At 36.0% G+C, this 23,618-nt stretch overlaps 1 protein-coding gene across 2 annotated transcripts; it reads right to left on the bottom strand.

Moving 5' to 3' along the window:
• Nucleotides 1-3,237: 3,237 nt before the first annotated feature.
• On the bottom strand, nucleotides 3,238-23,573 carry Mnat9 (microtubule-associated Nat9). Of its 2 annotated transcripts, none has more exons than XM_081750657.1 (6): nucleotides 23,263-23,573; nucleotides 15,723-15,832; nucleotides 12,991-13,047; nucleotides 10,679-10,816; nucleotides 8,272-8,366; nucleotides 3,238-4,111 (listed from the first exon to the last, which is right to left on the bottom strand). In XM_081750657.1, exons 1-6 carry the CDS (start codon nucleotides 23,337-23,339, stop codon nucleotides 3,992-3,994), a joined length of 597 nt encoding a protein of 198 aa, XP_081606783.1. In that variant the 5' UTR covers nucleotides 23,340-23,573; the 3' UTR covers nucleotides 3,238-3,991. The 2 variants fall into 2 exon arrangements, with proteins under 2 accessions (XP_081606783.1, XP_081606784.1); XM_081750658.1 differs by lacking the exon at nucleotides 23,263-23,573 and adding an exon at nucleotides 23,118-23,158.
• Between the last annotated feature and the right edge of the window lie 45 nt (nucleotides 23,574-23,618).

The raw sequence follows: 23,618 nt of genomic DNA, 5'->3' as shown, positions 1-23,618 counted from the left end.
AGCGTCTGCATCAATTTTACACATTATAATTAACATATACTCGTCACATATATACTTATATTTATACCTGCATTCACTTTCTATATTTATTTCCATATAATTAAAATCATATTTATTCCATTTTATTTCGTAAAGAGCTGTTTTAAAAACAAACACTAGGATCATCATCTAAACACACACATATACATAGAAGAATCATCCAACAATTTATCGGTTACTCTTTTTTTATGGAACTGCACATCATATTATTTGATAGAGTAATTTCACTTAAAATATAAAGTACAAACCACAGTTGGTATAGCTTCGATGTTCGATCCAAGGGTCACATATTTCTAAAATACATATGAACTAATTCACAAAATGTTTATTTTACTGTAGATATTAAACCAATTTGTTTATCAATTTCGATTCGAAAAATTGTAATTTCTTGTAGATTTGGCAATTTCTAAATCATCTAATTTCGGACCGGTATCTCTTAAAACATCCTCAAAGATGATTTGTAATGAGTCACTCAGCTATACAATAGCGGCACATTACAAGGTTAACCCATTTGGAAGAACTTAAGGAGTCATAATCACCCAATGATTTAAAAGACTTTATAGATATTCAAAATTTTATGGTAAGATTGTGGGAAGCTGATAAATATGATAGGACTCATATCCAATATCTCCTTAAATAAATGGAAACATCATTTCGGGGGAGAAGCCAGAAGGTACTTGCCCTATGGTCTACATGTGCTAGGAAACTGAAATATCGTAATGACTCATATTCAGCTCTTATGACCACACATTTCTCACTGTCCTCTAATACGAACTTCATACTAGTCTGTAGATTTGGTGGCAAACCAAATCGTATAATGTCAGTAACGGTTACACTTTCATCGTGGAAAAACTTTCCCCATAAATGGTTAGTCAAATGACCCTGCATTTTCTTATCGAAAAACAGCTTCCATTAAATTGCTTAATTATTCGATAGTTCGATTCTTTATATCTTTCTGAACATAAGTCATAATGGGCACAACTTCCAAAAACCTCTTAATAAGGCCCTAATATACACACTTGTCCAGAAGTTAAGGAATACCACGGGAAAATATTTCAGTTTAATGTCACATAATTATGCTCTTTAGGGCAAAACCACGGGAAAGTGACACACAAATGAACACAAGAGATTTATGCCTATCTGCAAAATCGAATGCGTAGGGGAAATATCCAGTGACACATTGAAGGTAATATGCCACAGAAATATAGCAAATGGCGACTGTACAGCATTTGTGGGTTCATCCTGTCGATTGCACATCCGCTGCATTTGACATCGCTAGAAACCTTCAGTATTGAGTGTGAACACCTCGAACGGCTATATAGGTTGCACATTGTTTCTATATTGTGGATGAAGCCATCCAGCAGCTTCTATAATAAAGCATCTCACTCTTGCACAAACTCGCGTCCAGACTCTCGGGAGGTGGTTTTTGAGTTGCAATCGGACACCCCAGACATTTATCGGTTTAAGAACCGGGGAACGTGATATCTTTGTGTTCCAGGTATTCTTTCACCACCATTAGAAGAAACCTAGGACCGTATGACTACAGAACAGTCGCACATACTTTGTAGGTTAACGCCCTGATAGATCACATTCGCCACAGTAATCAGTGGGAAAATATGCAAAGGTGTCGGTACCCCTAGCAATATGTCACTCCAGACAATAACCCTGGGACCACCTTAATTATTTCGTTCCATAAAATTGACAGTGTGTAGCGCGGACCAGGAACATGTTATAACAATTTTGTGGCACGTTATGGCGGTGTCGAGATTACGGTTTGGGGTGGCATATTGTTAGGAATACATCCCGTATATTTTCCCATAGGATTCTGTGGCAGGCCGGTGGCGGCTCTCGTGGTTCGCATCCCACGTGAAGCTGTAGATTCACGTCTCATATAGATTTACTTCTGGACGGGACTAAATCAAACCAAACCAGCTACTGTGACAAATGTGATCTATCGAGGAGCTACCTTGCAACATTATGTGTGACTCTTCTATGATGCATTTGGTTTCCTCTAATAGACGATATTGCCCACCAACACAGGATGCAAGTGGCAGAGAAATACGTGGAACGAAGGATATCACGTGCGTGAGCAGTGGCCACCACGATCACCGGTTCTTAAACCGATTTGAATACGAGACCTCTTGAATGTCCGATTGTGATCCGATATCTACCACTTGGGGCACTAGATGACCTTGGATGAGTGTTTGTTCAAGATTAGGATGCATTACTATTAAAAAAAGCTGCTAGATGACCTCATCCACAATATGGGAAAATGAAGTGCAACTTGTATAGCCGTTCGGGGTAATCTCACCCAACACTGAAAGTTTCTCAATGTCAAACTGGACCGATGAGCAATAAATAGGACGAAACAAGTCACCATTGCTGTTTTTCTGTGCCATATTAAGTTCAGTGTGTACCAGCCTCCTGTCTTCATTCGTGTCACTTTCCCATGGTGTTACTTAACTTTTGGGCACGAGTGTATTAACGATCCATCTCTGAATCATCCAGTCATCTAATAGTCTATTGTTACGGCGAACGAAAGTAGCTGTCTTTGCAACATGGTCTTCAGATGCATTGTCAGCTACCAGAAACATACCTTTTAATAGCAAATCTTGTCTTTTCTTTCTAGATAGCATATGTATCTTCTGCAGCAAGTCCCTGTAATATGTTTCTTTTAGACTTCTTTTCCTTGTAAGTAATCAATCCATGTTCAAATTTTACAGTCCCAAAGCACAAGAGGATCACAATCTTATCACCCCGTGTAGACAAATGGGTGGTGGATTCTTATGGGTGGTGTAGACAAATGGATTCTCATTAAGTGTTGACCAGCTTCGTGCAGAAATTAGGGGAGCTACCTAAGAGGTACGATCTACAGAAAAATAATGAAATTGGAAGCCAGTACTCCATCTGGCAGTAGACTTAGCGCCACAGGACGTTCTTTTATTGTGCTTTTTAAATTTACCTTTCTTATCAGTTGAAATGTTCTGTACGAAAGTACTATTACTGACGCATTCGAAAGCTATGTAATTGGAAGTGTCATTATTCGTAATTCGCCTAATTATAAGCAATAGCCACCTTGTACTTGGTGTTCTTCGTTGGTTCCACAACAATAACTTTCGAGTACTGATAGAAACAAGACTTCTACTCACTAGCCATGAGACGACTATACCTTTCTTTACACATAATATACATCTAATATCAGAAACAATGAAGTTTATTCTTCTTTTACATAAAAGTTATTTTACATAATTTATTAATAACAAAATTCAATTATTACCAACAATTTTGTTTTACATTGATACTTTTAATTTTTCATTCTTATTTTCAGGACTGCATATAGTACTTTTTAAACATATCAAAAGTAAAATACAGGCACAATCTGTATACAACACATGGTATTCATTGTACAGATAAATCAAATTGACAGACTGACCTAAGAATAAATTGATTAAGTGCTTAACAGTTGATAATTATTGATGATGCTAATTGATAAATTATTGAATCCTCTTTATTAAGAAAAAAATACATAAAATTATTTTTCTAATGATTTTGATTTGATTACTGGAAATCAAACTTCCTTTTCAGCACTGTATGAGACGGGACCTACTGTTTAAAGTGGAATATTAACCTCCACTCGGGTTTGCATCCATAGCATTCACACCTTTGGCGCAGGAGACCTGTGTTTGATTGTGGGTAAGAGATCATGTGGTTAAAACTCCATGCTCAGCTACAGGTCTATACCTCATATAGGCTTGGTTGCGAAAAAGGACCTTAAACTAAAAACAGCTCGAAGTAGTTCCACCAGAAATCGAACAGCACCACGGATATAAAAATACACGCCCATTAGCCACACGCCACAAAGAGGCACACTAATGGCTTAGAAAATTTTTCGCCTCGCGATTAGTTAACATTTCACTTGATTATCGGAGATAACTAGAACGTCACATTGACGTCATCTCGACTCCTCTGACACTTTCACTGATTCAGCAGTCTGTTCGCATAGCCATTGACACCATTCTGAAGTCACAGTTCTTTCTAAAGTCACTTCTTGGAATACCTCACTCCTGGACACCTAAAAAGTTCAAGTGCATGTTTTAAAAACTCTGAAGTTACGGCAAGTTACATAAAGTAAATTATGACTTAATTATGACTTAAGATTACACATGATAAAGAAGTTATATTTTTATATTAAAATGGTATCGATACATGCATATTGTAGTATATACAGTGACGACTTCGTATCGATCTCCAATGGAATAACATAACTCTTAACTGATTATATATCGGGTGTTCTAAAAATGGCGCCTACGGACCACAGAGCATTATTCTACAAGTCAAAGCAAAAAATATATCTATTTGTATACCTTTCATGCCCTCATCAGGAGACACAAATTGCATTATGTGGCAACGTAGCAAATAAAGAACAACATATTAGATCTACCAATCTATCAAATAGTTATATCGATTCTTTCCAGATGGTAGCTAAAGATGATACTGATTGACACTAGCATCACTTATTAGTGTAGCAATCGATTCAACTGCTTGTTGTATTCGTAGAGTAATGCTAATGGCTCCAAGTTAATCTGCAACTTTGCCACACTGTGAAATTTTCATTTCCCATAGCGGCTGAAGGAGAGCCCAGAGGGCATGTCATCATACATTTTCGCTTTATTTTGGCCTGTAGAATAGTGGTCCATGGGCTCCATTTTTTGAACACCCGATATATATATATATATATATATATATATATATATATATATATATATATATATATACTAGCAGCGTTCACCCCGCTTCGCTGCGGTCACCCCGGAACGCAATAAACTTTGTTACTTAGATAATTTTTACTTTTTCGCTTTCAAGTGATATGATAATAACCATAGAAGATTGCATTAAATGTTAACATTATATCGCCTGTCATTTATGTTAACCCGCCCCGCTTCGCTGCGGTCACCCCGGAAGTTTTCGCTTTCAAGTGATATGATAAAAACCATAGTAGATTGCAGTAAATGTTAACATTATATCGCCTGTCATTTATGTTAACCCGCCGAGTGACACGGTCATGCGGGTTGCATATAAATACGTTTATTTTTACCTATGATGAACTAACAAAGGATTTGTACGTTATGGACACTTGAATGGTCAATTATCTCAAGACACTGGTAATTAAAAATTAAAGTGATATGATAAAAACCATCTAGGGTCCAAATCCTAATAACTCCCCAAAAATAAAAGAAATTGGTTCAGCCGTATTAGCGTGATGAGGTAACAAAGGATTTGTGCGTTCTCTTTTATATATATAGAAGATATAATATAAAGTATTAAGATTCAAGGTTTAAACACTACAGGCAAAGATATACTCCGGTAAAACAAATTACGTTCACCTTATAGAAACCGTATTTAATAACTCGCTATATATAAGGATTTTCGGAGAGGAGAAAATAAATTATTTACCAGATATAATAATCATAGTTCTTTCACTAAAATGTTCATCAGATAAGAGAGTAAAGGAATAAATGATAAGAAAAGTTTATAAGCAAAAATAATTGAAATATAAAAATTTGACTTATTACTGGAAAACAGCACAATCGTATGATTTTGCATGCTTACAGTGTTTCTAGAGAAATATCTACAAAAATTAATTTAAATATGATATATACACATCAATTTAAAGGAAATTTTATGCAGAATACAAATCAATTTACATTCATTTGCAACAATGGACGGTATGTAAGCAAAATATGCGTGAAGGAAAACAAAAACATGCCACGAGAATGTGCATTTTATGGCCAATCTGTAACAGACTACTCCCACTTATCCGAGCTTGTCAATTTAGTCTGAGCTACAGTGCTTTCTATTTTCGTTGTTCTCATTTTATTGTTTGCACCGGTCAAACTTGTACTCAATGTTGTGACAGTTGTGAAGTTCACGCTTTTATCCGTAAAAACCGGTTTACAGTTAGTTTCGAGAGAAAACTGATGCTAATTACTTACTTGAAGCATCGACATGGTCAGACACATGTAATATAACACCAAGGTTGCGTAATTGTAGCAAGTCTACTACTGAAATCACCCAGATCGTTGGTGTGCATAGAGTACAATCAGCTAAGATTCGTCAAATGAGGTACATAAAAGTTCGTAGATGTGGTCAGAAAATAAAATCTAAACAGAACAATGCGTTTAGACAATTATGTATTCCAGATCGATTTCAATAATTACAAGTTCTTTCAGGAAAGTGATAGGAAATATTTCATATACAATGAATACCAGGATTAAATCTATAGGTTTGGCTTTACACAGATTTCTCAAGAAACAATCCCCTATCAGCAATAGTGTATAACGGGCTAAAGCTAACAACAAGGACTGCACTGTTGATCTGTGGCGAAAAACAGTATCCAGTGATGACAAAAATCACCAGAAAATAAGTACTAATGAAAAAGATGGGTGGTAGAATATATTGCATGTAGATGAAGCACTTAGTCCTGCACGTACTGTTAAAATGTCAATGTACCCAGCAAGTGTTATGGTTTCGGATTGTTTTGCTTTCAATGAAGTTTGTAGAAGCCACATTTGTTATAGTCCTATTAATGCTTGAACATACAAACTGGTACTAGATACGAAAATTATACCTTCAGGAAGGGACATATTCATTCAAACACGCGTTTCTTTCAACCTTTCATTTAGGAGCACTGTGATCACTCACCTCTGCGGAAAATGGTATCCAGACCTCTCGGAATAGATGCTTTTGAATTTTCACTAGTAGTTTCAGCATCTGCCTCGCATATAGCAAATAAGAGACCATATGCTAAATTAAGAGGCCAAGATATGCAAGTTAATTTAGAAATTGAAATATACGAACAAACTTGTAGTATTATGGCCATGCTCCAAGATAGATAGTGGTCAAATTAGAGTTGTGGATGTAAGTATGGGAATCCGGGTTCTGACAAAACTTACGGGAAAGTTTTCTAATTGCAATTTTTTTTATACGTCTTGCCTGAAAAAACCTTGTTTTATGTGGCTCTGAACATTTCGTATTGGCATACAAAAATGTCATCCAAAGAATGACTACAGAAAGAGAGACAAACTTTATTTGAACTCATGTATCAATGTCAGAATAATTTTATAATAAGAATACCTAATAAACTTTTTTTTTTTTTTTTTTTTTTACTTATAAGACGAATCATTATAATTAAATCATTACAAACTATTGATGGAAAAATTATTACATGTGTACACTCATGTCCAAAACTATTGTCGCATGTCTATAAATATGTTGTTGTAGGAACATAATTTGATAACGAATTCGTCCGGTATTTCTTATAATGTTAGTATGTATATAATCGGCAAAGACATGTATGTGGAAAATTTCATGTCAAAAGAGGAATAAATAAGAACAATTAAACGAAAATAAAACTTTCTTGTCCATTTAACATTTTGTTTTACTCATTCTAATCTTCATATTTATAATTCTTTTCTTATGAAATTTACCACAAATACAGTATTAAAAGTATCCTGCAAAATCATTATCAAATTATATTCTTACAAGAAGACAGTTATAGATATGCGACAATCATTTTGGACATAAGAGTGCCTATAAATGTACAGTACTTAATATTTCATTATAAGCACAAAGCAGAAACTACATTTTAGTGTCCATAGACGTATCCTATATTTAAAGATCCCGAGTTTGGTGAAATTAATCCGGCTATCCACTGAGTACTGACCCAATGCATACGCTGATGTGCAATTTTACCAGCTATTTTTGTATACTCATAAACACTTCTGAAATAAACCTCTTTGTAAATTAAAATATATTACAATGAAAACACAGTAGACCAAATACGACTAACTGTTTTCCAAAATCTTTTTACTGCGCAAACGAAAGCAAAAGATAATGCCCACAACTACAGAACATAATTTTATTAGACATCGTTAGTGGAAAGTGTGAAGTTGCCAATTAAAAAACCTCAATCACCTCTGAAATCATCTTACAATTTTCATTCTAAATGTTTACAAAATCTCATTCTTCGAAACTACTGAACATATCTTCTCAAATTCACTTACTTTTCCTGGTTTGTCGTCATCCTGGGAATATATTTGGTCCCACAAAATAAGGCAAGTTAACATAATAGCATGTATACTATATATATATATATATATATATATATATATATATATATATAGTTAAAATAACCTGACGAAATCAGACTTTTTTTCTTTTAATGGAACTCACCTCTTGAAACTCCATTTTCTTAAACATGGCGATACTCTTTAAATTTGAATTCTTTATTTTCGCCAAGAATTTCTTAACGTGAAGATCTTCAACACCTATAGAAAACAAACCAATAATTATTCATTGAAACACAAACGTCTTCTTATGTTAATTGGGATTACATAAGGGAATACAGTTTGACAAAATTTCAGAGATTATCATCTATCCTTTTCAGCTTAAAGGGCATAACTGTGGGACGTAAAATTAATATTTTTTACGCCCCATACGCCTCTGCACCTGCTTACTTATCGCTAAAATTCTACAATAATAATAATAATAATAATAATAATAATAATAATAATAATAATAATAATAATAATAATACCGTTCGACAATTAAGTAAAGTGACTGATTTTATTGTGACGAAACAGTGAATGTAATCCGCAAACCAGTATGTGCGTCCGAAAGAGTCATCCCTCCTCTACAATCTGACAACACCCATTGTCGCACGCGAAGCATGACGGGAAATATGACGCTATTAGCAGCAGTCACTGAGAGGCTCTCGTCACCCTAGCAGCATGGAACAGAGACCGAATATCAAATTCTATGTTAAACTGGGTAAAAGTGCCACAGAGACTGTTGATTTGATGCCGAAAGTGTATGGGGATACGGAGAAACTTCGACGTCTGAAGTCAAAGGTGAAGACAATACTCCAGTGTTTCTACGACAGTAAGGGTATTATTTATCACGAATTTGTACCAGAAGGTCACACAGTGAATGCCCAGATTTATTTAAGTGTTTTGGAGCATTTCATAGAGAATTTGTGGTGTTCGGTCCGAATACTTAGCCCCACGTAGTTGGTTTCTTATCCATGTATCCATAACAATGCACCCGCTCACCAGGCAGTACTTGTTCAGGAATATTTGATAAAAAAAAAAAACACGTGTGTGTGCTGCAGCACCCTCCTATTCTCCAGATATGTTCCCCTGTGACTATTTTCTATTTCCTAAACTGAAGTTACCATTAGAAGGACACTTTTTGACAACGTTGAAAACATCAAAGCAACTGTGACAACGATATTACGAAACATACCATAAACTGAGTTGCTGAGGTCGTTCTACTTCTTGTGTGATCGTGCCACTCCCTGTATTGACGCAGGAGGGATGTACTTTGAATAATAAACAGGTATTATTACATTTTCTTTGTTTTGGTCATAATACCAGTCTCATTACTTAGTTGTCGGATGGTGTAGGTGTTTTGCCTTTATTGGCTGGTCACTTGCCGCAGCTGAGAAGCCTCTATGAATCACAGTTTTCAGCTAACCTTTTGGTCCTCACGGAAATCTTTCTGTTTTCATACCGTTCATCAACTGTAACCTCATAGCTTCTAGCAGTTCCCTCTCAATGAATGTCCCAATCAGTTTCTCTTCCTCTTTTCAATTACATCTAAAGTTGTTCTGTTTTCTTCCTACTATTTCTAACACATTCTCATTAGTTTTCTGTTCTACCCAGTTAATCCTCTTCATTCTTCTCCACACCCGCATTTAGAAAGTTTCCTGTCTTTTTTCCACCACTTTTCCGTAATGTCCATGTTTCTGACCCATACAGTACAATACTCCACAGGAAGCATTTTATGAGTTTTTTCTCAACCCTTTATTCAAGAATCCAGGGTCTTCCTCGTAAATGTTTCTTTCGCCATTCCTTTCCTTGCTTTTATTTCACGTTCGCATTTCTAATTGTACAGTGGTGGAAGAATAACCTCGAGGTTTTCTCCTGTTTACTTTATTTATTTATTTATTCAGCAATGAGTTTTCCGGTTCTAAACCTATTACTCTTTAAAAATCATTTTTTTTTCTAAATTTAAATTTCGATAACAACCACAAAAGTAATAATACCCGAAATAAAAGCATGGAAAAACAAAAAAAAAAAATAAATAAATAAATAAATAAATAAATAAATAAATAAAAACAGAATAAAAACACGATAAAGCAGTTGAGAATGATCCAAGAGCACTGCCGAAACAAACTTGAATTATATTTTTCGAAATTTATATGAAATTGTATCGTAAATTTACTTGATTAAATTCAATAGATAATACATATTTGGAACCTGCATATTAAGGGATCTATTGAATTAGTCACGCTATCTGCTTGAATTACGTCCAATGTGAAATTCGGTGTTTCCAGCTAAAACGATTGCCAGAACTGATTGAATAGTTTGCTACTACGTAAATCCACGTGTTTATCGAGTGATATCTTGAATAAGAATCTATAATTCAGAATCATGTAAGGTATCAAGTACTTTTATTTTCAGTCCAGCTGATCAAGCAACGAATGAATGATCTTTTCCACATAATATGAACTGAATGTTTTTTAGTTTCTATGGATGTGACGGATTACCTTATTGATTAATAAAATCATATTACTTACCATATCTAAGCATAAGGAGCATAGCTTCCCATCCACGACGCTTCCCTCTAGCTTCTGGCTCTGCTATCATTATTTCCGCTTCCGCTTCATGGAGATCATCGCTAGTGAAAAACAAATTTGTATCTCCTATCATTGACGCTGTGTAGGAGAAGAAAAGAAAGAAAAACTAAATAACTAAAGAAACTAGTTCACATTTAAAAGTCAGACAAGTAGGTTTCAGATAGGACCCTTTATATCATCAAACCTTTTGCAATTCTCCGTAATATTGATTACTCTGTAAGTTGTTAATTTGCATATCTTGAGGCTTAACCGCTGACTAATGAATGATCTGCTTGTAATGTAAAATCGACTGTCTTTTATCCACTTAAAATGCAATATGACTCTATAGACTTCCGAATGATCTTCTTTATTAACACTTCAAGACTCAAATGTCCACTAGTGGGTCTAGAATTAGTATTAGGATTAGGAATTAGATTTTTCGGCTTTCGGCACCTATGGCCATGTTAGTCCGTCATGTATGAGAGACGACGTCACTCGGCAATTACATTACCCGAGGAATAAAGGAAGCGAGCTAGGATTATTATGTTAGGTACCATTCCGGCATTTGCCTGGTGTGAATGAGGAAAATCTACGGAAACCTCACTCAGGATGCTGCCCTTCAAAAACTTTTACACTTTTTGGACCGAGTGTCCCCACCGGGAATCGAGCTCGGGACTACTCGCACCAAAAGCGAGAGCGTTAGTAACTACGCCACAGGGACCACTCGGGTTTACAAATCTAGATAACAGCGACCAGCATTTCCATGGAACCTAAACCCAACTCAGGGTCATGTATATGATTTAAAACAGTAAAAAAACAGATTACTGAGGTATACGTGGGCATGGGTTGCACGAACATTTTATTGCCACTTGAGTCTAGCTCGGGCTTCAATGCGTTACCACTGAATTGTGTGTGTTCGAAAGAGGTAATCCCTCCTCTACAATCTGACAACACCCATTATCGCACGCGAAGCATGACGGGAAATACGACGCTATTACCAGCAGCAGTCACTGAGAGGCTCTCGTCACACTAGCAGCATGAAACAGAGACCAAATATCAAATTCTATGTTAAACTAGGTGAAAATGCCACAGAGACTGTTGATTTGATGCCGAAAGTGTATGGGGATACGGAGAAACTTCGACGTCTGAAGTCAAAAGTGAAGACAATACTCCTGTGTTTCTACGACAGTAAGGGTATCGTTCATCATGAATTTGTACCAGAAGGTCACACAGTGAATGCCCAGGTTTATTTAAGCGTTTTGGAGCATTAACATTTTATTCTCATTTCTTCAAAATACAAATGCATAGAAAAAAAATGTCCGCTGATAAGGTCAATGACCAGAAAAGCAGACAGGACCTTCCCAATAGGAAGCCGAAGCAACTTACACAAATTACTGAAGATAAGCCATGCTTCATCATCGAATGTGGCTTACCTCTGGTGGTTAATGCAGGTTGAAGAAAATAGCCATCGTATCTACAGTACATCTGCAGAAATTTAATCACAGGTATTTGTTGGCTATAATGTTTCATTTTGATTGATTATGGTTTAACTGATTTGGGGTATAATAAAGTGGTAGGATGTGTTGAGTTGAGTTGATTTTGAGTTTAACGTCCCTTTCAGCAGCCAGGCTGTATGAGACGTGGACCTACTGATTAACGTGGAATTCAAACTACATGAGTTCCCGCCGAGAATCGAACCCGGGTCTTCCATACCAAAGGCGCGTACGCTAACGGCTTAGGCATGAACAAGTTACTTGGCAGAATATGTGTTAAAAAGAATAGCAATTTGGGTATACGGAAAATAAATACGAACAATACTAATTTTTCTGCAGAAGATATATTAGTAAAATACGTAACAATACCAGTACCAATAAGAACTCTTGATTTTCAATTCCATTGTCCTTTTTCTGCTCGCGCGGGGACCATCGAAGATCACAAGCAATGTTAAATCAAAGTTCGCACACATGTGTGTATGTTATTACTGTTAATATCTGAAGAAACAAATGTGACTTTCTTAATGATACGTGTTGGGTGCGTTTTAATGGTGTGCCGTAGTGTTTATATATATCATAATTCAGATAAAACAAAATAGTATTTACGTCTTCTTCCTAAGTTCAAATTTGACATTTTTTTCTGAACAAATAAACTAAGTATCTACATTTTATTTTCTCTACTACAGTGGTCAAAATATGCTACATGCTAATTAAAGATAGGATCAACTTATAATCCCACATATTACTTATAAACCAAATACTGCATAATCTGTATCTTACCAATTTCATCTTGTGTGCTTCCAAACATCTCTTTGTCCAGAACTATGAAAGTACATTCTGAAATTAGAGAAATAAAACTTTATGAAGCACTACGAATGGTTGAAACAAATAAATAGTATTTCAAACTCTTAAGACAACTCCTTTAAAATAACTTCCTATTCTTGAGTTTTATACATGCAGCTTATTATCATAATTAAATTGGAGTATCTAATCGTATTTCCAACTTACGAAACAGACCAAAAATATTTTTTCAAAATGAAATGAGGTAACTTTTCACTCAGATCTGGGCTATTCGTAATAAAATCAACTTTTGAAAGTATTAAATGAACTGATGTGTATCCATTAACAAAATACTAACTTTGAACTCCACTTAAGCACCCGTATTATTAATTTTGGGTAGATCTTTCGGTGACTCTTAATCATCATCATGTAATAATTAAGGAATATTTTCATTGACTGGACTCACATAATGATAAAATTTCAGTCCTTAGGAAAAAAAAAAAACATTATCAACCTTCCTTAATGGGAAAACCACCACCACTTGGCGTAGCAGCCCATTTGAGCGCCTGAGCCGCTCCAACGCCATCTGTCAGCAACCGGCTGAACTACGTCCGACCTAGCGATGAGCACGTGATCAGCACGCTGCGTCGCGTCACGTCGCCCTGTCACTACTAGGCGTATCGGGAGCTTTCTAGATCTAGTGGCCGTCATATCTTTTCATTCACCTAACTCCCCAGTTTGCCTCACAACGCTGGGTGGACGCCGAAAATTGGGAAGCACCGGCCAGGAATCGAACCCGGGACCTCGCGGACATGAATCCAATACTCTAACCACTTAGACGACGGTTTCCCCTTAATGGGAAAACAAAGCTGAATTAAAATAGTGAGCACCTCATCCACAAATTACCACAACCAAAGGGATAATTAAAAAGGAAACGACTGTGTGACATGGTACTTCATCAACCCTTCAAGTGATTTATTTGAGTATAAATTACAGTTGTGTTTTGCTATTATCGATTTTTCCCCCTCCTAAAACCAAACTTAATCCCAATGAATCTACAAACCAATGTAAAAATTATTTAATTATTACGTACTGATGATGACAGAAATGTTCCATATGTAACGCATATTATACCAGCATTTCATTACATATTGCTAACATACGCGAGGAGTTAAGCTGTTTTGAAACCCCTTTAGTGACTTATGACTCATCTTGTATTAATTTCTATTAGTTTATTAACAGATTTTAAAAACACAAAATTGTCTAGCTGGTATATTTATTATAATTCTTCAAAACACACATCAACTGGGTCGAAAACTATAGGAGCTTATCTTAGATAACCATGAAGAATCGAATCACTGCTGTCAAATATATTTATTTATATGTATCCAGATTTGTGAATTTAGAGATTATTTGTATCAACACATTTTGTATAATACAAATTAACTATTGACTAAATATAAAGCACTGACATGTCATTAATAGTACATTTGGAGCTTGAAATAATGTATATAAAACACTCTGTATAAGAAGCTTCCATTATTGTATTTACATATTGGTATTCGGAGATTCTGCATACCTTATTACCATTGAACTACATCATAGCATGTGATTAGCTAGCTATGTAACATGATATAAGCTTTGAAACTATCCTGATGATGATCACTCAAGGAGCGTGCTCGAAATATTGATTATTTGGAGAATTTTGGTCACCACACGAATATTTTCAGATCAACATTGTGACATAAATTAGCTAAAACAGCTTATAAAGTTAGAAAATCTACTTAAGTCAGCTACAAAATATAAGACTGTTGAAAATTGCAATCACGAAAGGTTTTTCTTTATGACTAAAGCTAGGTTGCCATGCTGCAAGAATCATGTAGCTGTCATTAAAAAAAATCTTGCAACACTACAATATTTCTCCACGTAAACATAGTCTTGAAAGGGACATCCAACAATTTTTTTATGTTGCAAGGAGTCATACCATCTGCAACTTTCTGGGTCGTCTTGCTTGCTACCTGTTATCGCCCTCCCAGTGATATATATATATATATATATATATATATATATATATAAACAGTTTCGCGCTTCCTAAACGATGGATCCTTTTGGGACGGGGAGGGGAAGCGCGCCAAAATATCCGTTTTTAATGACGTTCGCTATTTTTCCACTAGAGTGCACTGCTGCATAGGTGAAGATATCCTTTTTGCTTCGGTGGACAAACACCGTGCTCGTGGGTTTTCTCGGGGTTCTCCCGTTTCCTCCTACTTTCTGCATTCCACCATTTCACTCATCTCTCATCATCACCGTCTCCTTTAGTCAAACCGGAATAACCGTGGGACATAAAACTTAAAGATTTCATTTCATTTCATCCTTCTTGCTTTCAGAAAGTTGTAAAGTGTAAACAGTAAATAGAAAGATGGGGTTGCAAGATTTTTCTAATGACAGACACAAGATTCTTCCAGCATGTTAACCTAGCTTAAAACATTAGTGTTTTTGAAAACGCGGCGGATAATCTCACCGCCGACGGCACCATTTCTTTCTCTGTATCCTACTGAATCACGAATTTAAATCAGTTGACATAAGAATGTTGGCCTCTCTTGTATCCTTAATTGAAGAAGAGATATGACTAGTTCAGTTATGCTATAGCTGAACGAAAACTTTCAGTTTTAATTTAATTACTCTTTCCAAGCATAACGAATTCGACCAGAATAAAGAGAAACGACTCTTACTGTCGCTATCTTCACGCCAACTCTTTTGCATCTGATATTCTTCGTCGAGGGTTAAAGGCTCTGATCCGGTTAATTCTTGAAGTTCAGGAGATTTCATCCACTCGTGATATCTGTAAAGAAGAACACGCAAAAACACTATCAATTCAAACTAAGATAAAGCTATTTTATCAAAATTAAAGGATCTAGTTATAAGGGAATTCTTACAAAACGTTAGCTTGAAGTAACACTGATTTTAGATATTTATTTGCACCCATAAACCCGACGCGAAGAATATATTAAGGAAGAGGCTTTTACAATAAAACTTTATCGCATAACAGTTTCCGCTACTTTCTTCAAATTTAATTATTTCTAATATTTCATGGATAGTAGTTATTGTTTAATACAGACCGCCCCCCCCCCCCCAAAAAAAAGGTTTTGTAGATATAAGAATACGAGAACGACAATGAAACATTAGAGAGGTTTAACTCCCCTCAACGACAATATTGAGAGAGCTGAAAAGGTCTGAGCCCCCACGTTCTAGTGCCTATGTTTCCACCCATTGACCTTAAATACATATTTTTAAGTAAAAGATTACAGCTTACAATAAGTTTGATACTACTATAAAACAATAAAGCTTGATACCTAATGAAACAAAAGAAAGAACAAAACATAGAAAATGAATTTTAAAAACATATACGAGGGCTATCCACAAAGTAACACGTTTTGAAATAAAAAGTAGCAGAATGAACAAACCCAATTGTATTATATACACTTGAAAGGTACGCTCTTAAGCTATTTTTCCACATAATCGCTATGCAAATTAAGGGATATAACATCCCGTGGCACAAGTTTTTCAATACTGTCGCAGCACAAATCTGCCGTCTGCGATTTCAACCACTGGCATGTAGTTCGGCGTCAGTATCAAGGTGTTGTGTAGCGAGCCATGTCTTCATCGCTGGGAAAAGAAGGTAGTCGCTCGGCGCCAAATCCGGGTTGTATGGTGGGCGATCGAAAACCTCCCATTCAAAATTATCCAAAATATCGCGGGTACGCTTGCCGCGTGTGAACGTACGTTTTCGAAAAAAAAAATCATCTTCGCGCTAAGTTTTCCCTGGTGCTTGTTTTGAATTGCGCCCCTTATCTTTCTCAATGTTTCACAACAAAAACCTCATCACAGAACGCACCTCACAAGACGCAGGATGTTCTATTGCAGCACACATTGTAAAACGTCACCGAAAGCACAGTAAGAGAGTTAGAATCCTCACGCTACCACCGCTGGATGCGTACTGAGTGTGACAACATTCTGACTGGACTGTAAAATGGCGATTCTAACCCCACCCACTGCCGCGATAGGCCAAAACGTCTGGCACTTTCTGCACAACCCTCGTATATGTAATACTGGAGATTTCTAACTTGAGACTGAAAGTATTTAAGTCTTTAAATTCAAGGTAGTTGAATTTCAGTATATTTCAATATTTTTGTATCATAATTTGATATACTATTACATACAAAAAGTAAAAAAATGCATGACTCAACAGTGAATCGAACCCAGATGTTTAGCTTACCATGCCAAAACATTAACCATTACACTATCCATCCCTGGACTGTCACACATTCTATCAACCTTTAAGTTGGCGCTCAGCCACAACTTCTCTTATGCTTGGACAACTCAGTGTCTACTTTACAGAAACCTTCTGACGTCTAAATTATACGTATTATGTATGATAACTGGCGGAATGAATACCCATTACAATAACACCGAATTGGTGAGTATTAATAACCAAAATTAAGATTACGAAATACTCTGTGTAAAATTGTATTTTATAGTATAGCTAAAACCACAATTGGGAATGTAAAGGAAAGGATCTGTTGACACAAGATGAGCCTCGCGTGCATGGAAAATTCAATTAAAGGAACAAAACTGAGGCACAAGTAAATTACGTTCCTTATGAGTATGTGCTCTATAAATTCAATCAATAGATTAGATGTATCTATGTTACCTCCTTCTGGATGTTAATTTTTTATTGGCCAGTGCATGAAAAATAAGCAGTTTTTCTCGAAAATATATCTAAGAAATTCGTTTATTTATCTATAACATTTAATTTAACATCTCGCGGATATGTCGTGTAAGCTAAAAGAGACAAATGATACGCAAGTGAATGCTGATGGAATTAAAATATCGGTAAAATCCCGAGAAAATCTACGAACACAATGAATATAATCGCCTTTGTGCTCGATTACACCCTTGTACACGTACTTTTTTTTAAACATAACCTCTTTGGTGTCAAGAGTGGCCAGACAATGGTGTGGTCTTGTAATCCAGCTCTTTTACAAGCGAAAATAGTGCGATGGGGAAAGGTCTATACCGTCAGGGCTCACCTTGTATGCTGGACTCTGAAGCTGACAACTGCATCGGATTCAAATGAAAAGAAAAATGAAATCTTTAAGTTTAACACCCCATGATTATTCCCTTTAGGCTAAGGGAGGCGAAAATTAAAGCAAGTGAACGACCATGGAAGAATTGGTGGAATGAGAAAGTGGGAGAAAACGAGAGTACCCCAACAAAACCCACGCGAACGATGTTGTCTATTACAAACTTACTGGTGGGAATCGAACCAGGGAACCCAGCACCAGAGATAAGGGCTATATCAGAGCCATTGTGCTCCCGTCACACTGGAATCAAGTCATGAGTCAGTGCTTACATTACCAGTAAAAGCCGTCCTTCCTAACCTCTGTTGCATAAGGACAGAAAAGGATGATCTCAAACTCTAAACTTTTGGTGTCCAAGATAATTTATGACAGGACAAATCATGACTTCATTAAGCCTTATGACAAATTGATTGATCATTTAGTCATAAAACGATCTCTTACAGGCAAAGATTCCTGAGCACACTATCTCTAGATAGGAGGCCGCGGTAGCTTAGTGGTAGAGCGTTCACCTCTGGTGAATGGGGTCCTTGGGTCAATACCAGCTTGCGCCAAATGAACTTTGTGGTGGACAAACACCGTATGTGTGGGTTTTCTCGAAGTTCTCCCGTTTCCTCCCACTTTCTTCATTTCTCATTATCACCGTCTATCTTAGCCGAGTGGGCATAATCGTGGGACGTAAAACAAAGATTTGATTTCACTTATCTCTAGAACTTAAAGATCCACTAAAACAGAAAATATATTCATTTCTTTTTTTTTTTTTTCTACAAGTTTAGGTGAAAAACATATAACTTAATGTTGCTATTCTCATATAACAAAATTAAACCTAAGACAATCGCAAACTTTAAAAGTAAAGCAAATAAGCTATCACGAAAGTTAATTTACTCTCTGAATTATATATGTATACTAGTTTTTCTGCTCATCTTGTTTTATTGTAAAATACCAAGGTATGGGATAATGACTGTACGTTTCTTAAATGTTCTAATACTTCTATCCATTAATTTTATATTACAAATTTTTAATCTTATCATCTAGTATTTCCAGTGTACAGCTTAACAATAATAACATATATATATATATATATATGTGTGTGTGTGTGTGTATATATATATAGATAGATAGATAGATATAGATATAGATATATATAGTTTTTACACTAAAATTACAAATCGCTGAGCAAATCAACGTTTATTTATAAAATAATAAATGTGTGACAGTTCGCCAATTAATTGAACAAATTGGCTTCATCAGACACTGTCTAAAACCAATATGCTGTGTTAATTGGCGAAAGTCCGTTTATTTATAAAATAATAAATGTGTGACAGTTTCGCCAATTAATTGAACATATTGGCTTCATCAAACACTGTCTGAAGCCAATATGCTATGTTAATTGGCGAAACTGTCACACATTTATTATTTTATAAATAAACGTTGATTTGCTCAGCGATTTGTAAGTTTAGTATAAGTTATTCAAGATAGCAAAGCTAGTACGAATCAGTCAGATCAGGGCGCAAAATTTTCGGTCGCCAGGTCGCCATTAGCGACTAGAAATTTAGAGCTAGCAACTACAGTGCCCGAGAATTATCCTGGCAGTGACGTAGACTTCGCTCTTGCTCAAATGCCATCCCACTGGTTAAAGTAGACGCTTCGTTCAATTCAACGTCCAATCCCAGGAAAGAGAAAATGCGCGAACACAAATACCAACTTAAAAGCACGCTCCGTTCTCTACAACAGGAAAGCGAAAGGAAATGAACCGAAATGAGAGATTTGTTTTTGATAAATATACTTGTCATCTTTGTATAATGATAACTGGAGTTCAAGGAGACATAAATGCTACATTTTTTTGCTTTTATATTTATATAACTTTCATGAAGAATATGGTTATTTTATATTTGAATTTTATATTATATGTGGAAAATAATTTTAAATGATAGCCATTTATGTTTATTCTGTTCTAACAACACTCAGATTTCAACATGCTACAAACTTTCGTTCTATTGAAGATAGACACAAATATGCAGTGGACGAAATGGGAAGGGAAGTCCAAAGTTTATTTTAAAGAAACCCCCATATCTTTACCTATCACGATCCTTGAGTTAGAGGATGATATGTGAACGTCTTTTCTGGTCGCGGAAACAGAACGTGGGGGTTAGTGAATGTAGCTTCGAAAAGTATAACATTTACCAATAGGACATAAGAACAGCACTTCCAGGAAAAACAAACAAATTTAAAAACAAAAGCGAAATGAAATGAACTGAAAAGCGCGTGTTTTCTTTTTGTAGGGCTATACAGTCTGTGCTGACTGGTGAAAGTTGTCAATTCTTTGTTTTATTCTCGTTCTCGAAATTTTGAGTATAAGAATGGGTGATAGTGCCTTAAAGAAAGGTAAGCCGTTGCATTGTGATGCAGGAGACATTGTTTTTAATGTTTACAACTTCTCTTGCAGCGAACAATAATAAATCTGACAGTGTTCATGAAACCTCCCGAGCAACATGTGTCAGTGAGAGATCCGTGTGGCGAATTGTGAAAGAGAAGGAGTAAAGTCTGGACAACCCGTCGTAACACCCTGTAAAGCAAGGCCAAATACACAGAAAAGACAAACAAATTTAGATTATTTCGATGAAGTAGTAGTTCGTAGAACAATTCACAATATCTATGCTGAAGGCATTGTCGCCACCTTAAATAAATTATTGTGTAAACTTAAGAAAAGCATTTACTTCAAAGGTTCTGAGTGGGCATTACAACAAATACTACTCAAGTTTGGATTTAGGTTTAAAAAAATTCTATTGGAAATAGAAAACTGCTTTTTGAAAGGAAAGATATTGTCGTTTGACGACATAAATATAGAGTCTAATCTTATTTTTTCTTTCTTTGCCGTAACAATGCATATATATGCTAGTATTATTCAAATACATTGTTATCTAAATTCTCTCTAGTTCGCTACCAGCATTATTTTAAACTGTAGTTACGACGTGACGTGCGAAGCGTTCAGTGTCCCATCTAAGCACTATTTGTGAATAGAGTAAGTTGGTAGCCTTGCAGCTGAGAGCGTTGAGGTCACTGCCAAGATAGTTCTCGCCGACTGTAGTGTTTATTAAGAATGGTTTCTGTCTAAACTCACACGGCTGTATAGTTTCTGTTTCGCACGAAAATAATTGTCACTAAGTAAGAGAAAACACGGAATGTGAAATATTTCGCATTCAAAATTGATTATCCTGAATCTAATTGTTTGGTTTTGAAATTTTGTGCCCTGATGTAATCTCTTTCTTTGTCAAACCAAAGCCTTGGGGGAGGGGGACCTCTCATAATTTGTACGTAAGAGATACCAGTGATCATTTTTGGATTGCCAAGTGCGTCTGACTTTGAAATTTTGCGCCCTGAGTTAGAAAAAGCTTTTACTAATACTTCTCATTCTATTAGCAACTTTCTATTTTAGAACTATGCGTGAGAGAAAGGGCTTTCAGGCAACTTTCTGGGAAGTACGGGAGCTTAAGTAATCCACTCAGACGAGTAGCACATAGGGTTGTTGAGCCAAAGATGCAGAGACCGGACCCATTTGAATTTATTTTTATGAAGAAATATAGGATAGTAATATTTATCTTTTTACCTCACTGCTTTAGTTATAATTATGACACTTGAATAAATATGTTTTTGAGGCATTTAACTTGCCTTTCACCATTTACAGGTGAAATAAAAAATTTGATCTATGCCGAACTCTCTTTTTCCTTTGTGAGACAATTTCGCACATATTGTACTAAATGGTTAAACTGCTACAGCAAATGTGGAAATCCATGGCAGTACAGATTAAGAATCTAAGTACCAATACTTGCAAACTTTACGGCTGAAACCTTATATATGCAAGGTATTTTAAAGACACATTTACATTACACAGCGCTTTCGGCTGCCACCTTGTTACGCACCTGGCTTCGTTTGCTATGTACACCCTAATATAATGTACTTTTAATTCGCATACTAAATAATCCCAGCCTAAGCGCCTTAGCCCTCTGGTATTTGTCTTGTACGGGTTCACTCGAGTAGACGGTCTACCAAATAGAAAATGTATAGATAAAAAATATGATGTGAAACATTTTTCGTGAAGAAATCAAAGTGTGAATATAATTTCTGTCAGTGCATAGCATACTGAAATGTATTTTGAATGGTAGTAGAAGAATTTTATGTGTAACTATTTACTGCAAGCGGGCAAGGTTCTAGAACACAGGAACCGCCCCCCCCCCCAGTGAGCTATAATAAACAACGTGCCCTACGGGGCTCAAACCCGCCTTCACTCACTAACACTCGCTCGGCAATATTATGTGAAATAAATATTAAATTTTAGTACAGAATGGAATCAACCTAGCTACTAACCTATATGGGAGACCTGTGTTCTAGAACCTCCTGTAAGCGGAATAGACGGCAAGATTTTTTCGGTTTGTACGTTTTGAAAGTTTGAATTATTATCAGTATTTTAGAAGCTCCAACCTAACCTGAAAATGTAAATCTATCAAAATCTGATAAAACCATCTGCTCGAGTAATACCTCTTGCACTAAGACTCTCATTTCCCTATGGGTTACCAAATTTCCTGTTGCGAGCATACATAGCAAACACATAAATTCGCGAATACAATGAATTTTTTAAGTAGGAGATAATTTTATGCATGGGTGTAGCCACTGCCTTCATACACCCCTATTGTTAACCTGCAAACGTAAAACCAGACACGATCCTTTACAAATAATGATAAGGTGCAGTTTTACTTTACGGATTCACAGATTATAAAATGTACGGAATTTTAAGAAGTTTTTAATTTGCCTATTTTATGTAGAGAAGAGAACCCAACGAACCCCTGCGGAGCTTCTAACCCGTTCCTACTTCTACTACTACTTATACTATGGATCCGTATAGCAAAACTGAACGGATAATAACCAGTATCACAAAGTAGGTCCAGGTATATCGCATCTGCCTAAAACTACACTAAAATAATACAATCTAACCTAATTATGGTAACGTAAGTCAACATTCTGGACCTACTCTGCGGCACAGAGCCTCCAAATTAATCAATTACATGATATCCGGATTCTTAATCTGCACAGTAATCACATGCAAAAATATCATTTATATAATTTTGTAACTGCCTACTTTTCTACATGGTATCTGTTGTACGGTACAAGGATGACATTCCTGCCAGTAATTTTAATGTGTTCATTTTGTTTCATCTTGCAATGACACTGGCAGTTACTTGCGTTCCACCGCTACTAATTTCAGTATAATCATAATTTCGGTATAATTTCTTCCTATTTTCCTAAAATTCTGCGTTTACGCTTCTTTTTCCTTAGCCGGCACTCTCTGATCTCCGAACAGTACTTCAATCTTGGTGATTCAGGGAACCGAGATCATGAGGTACTGAGGTACTAGTCGACCTTTCGATTCTGTTGCGAATCAGATTTTCACCAACATGCCTGTATTGTGAATAGACGAGGTATGAATAATGATTG

Source organism: Thermobia domestica, chromosome 3, assembly GCF_964235325.1.
Source record: "Thermobia domestica chromosome 3, izTheDome1.hap1.1, whole genome shotgun sequence".
Taxonomy (NCBI): domain Eukaryota; kingdom Metazoa; phylum Arthropoda; class Insecta; order Zygentoma; family Lepismatidae; genus Thermobia; species Thermobia domestica.
The sequence above is the reverse complement of the archived record's forward strand: the minus strand, read 5'-3'. Positions and strand labels throughout refer to the sequence as shown.

What these genes read in the sequence shown, in the direction of transcription:
- Mnat9 (XM_081750657.1), bottom strand. Translation starts at nt 23,339, where the DNA reads ATGAAACAAAATGAACACATTAAAATTACTGGCAGGAATGTCATCCTT. An exon ending in TTGGCGTGAAGATAGCGACA is followed by an intron (nt 13,048 to 15,722) that starts GTAAGAGTCGTT and finishes CTCTAATTTCAG; the next exon opens with AATGTACTTTCATAGTTCTG. An exon ending in GCTCCTTATGCTTAGATATG is followed by an intron (nt 8,367 to 10,678) that starts GTAAGTAATATG and finishes TGTTTTCTATAG; the next exon opens with GTGTTGAAGATCTTCACGTT.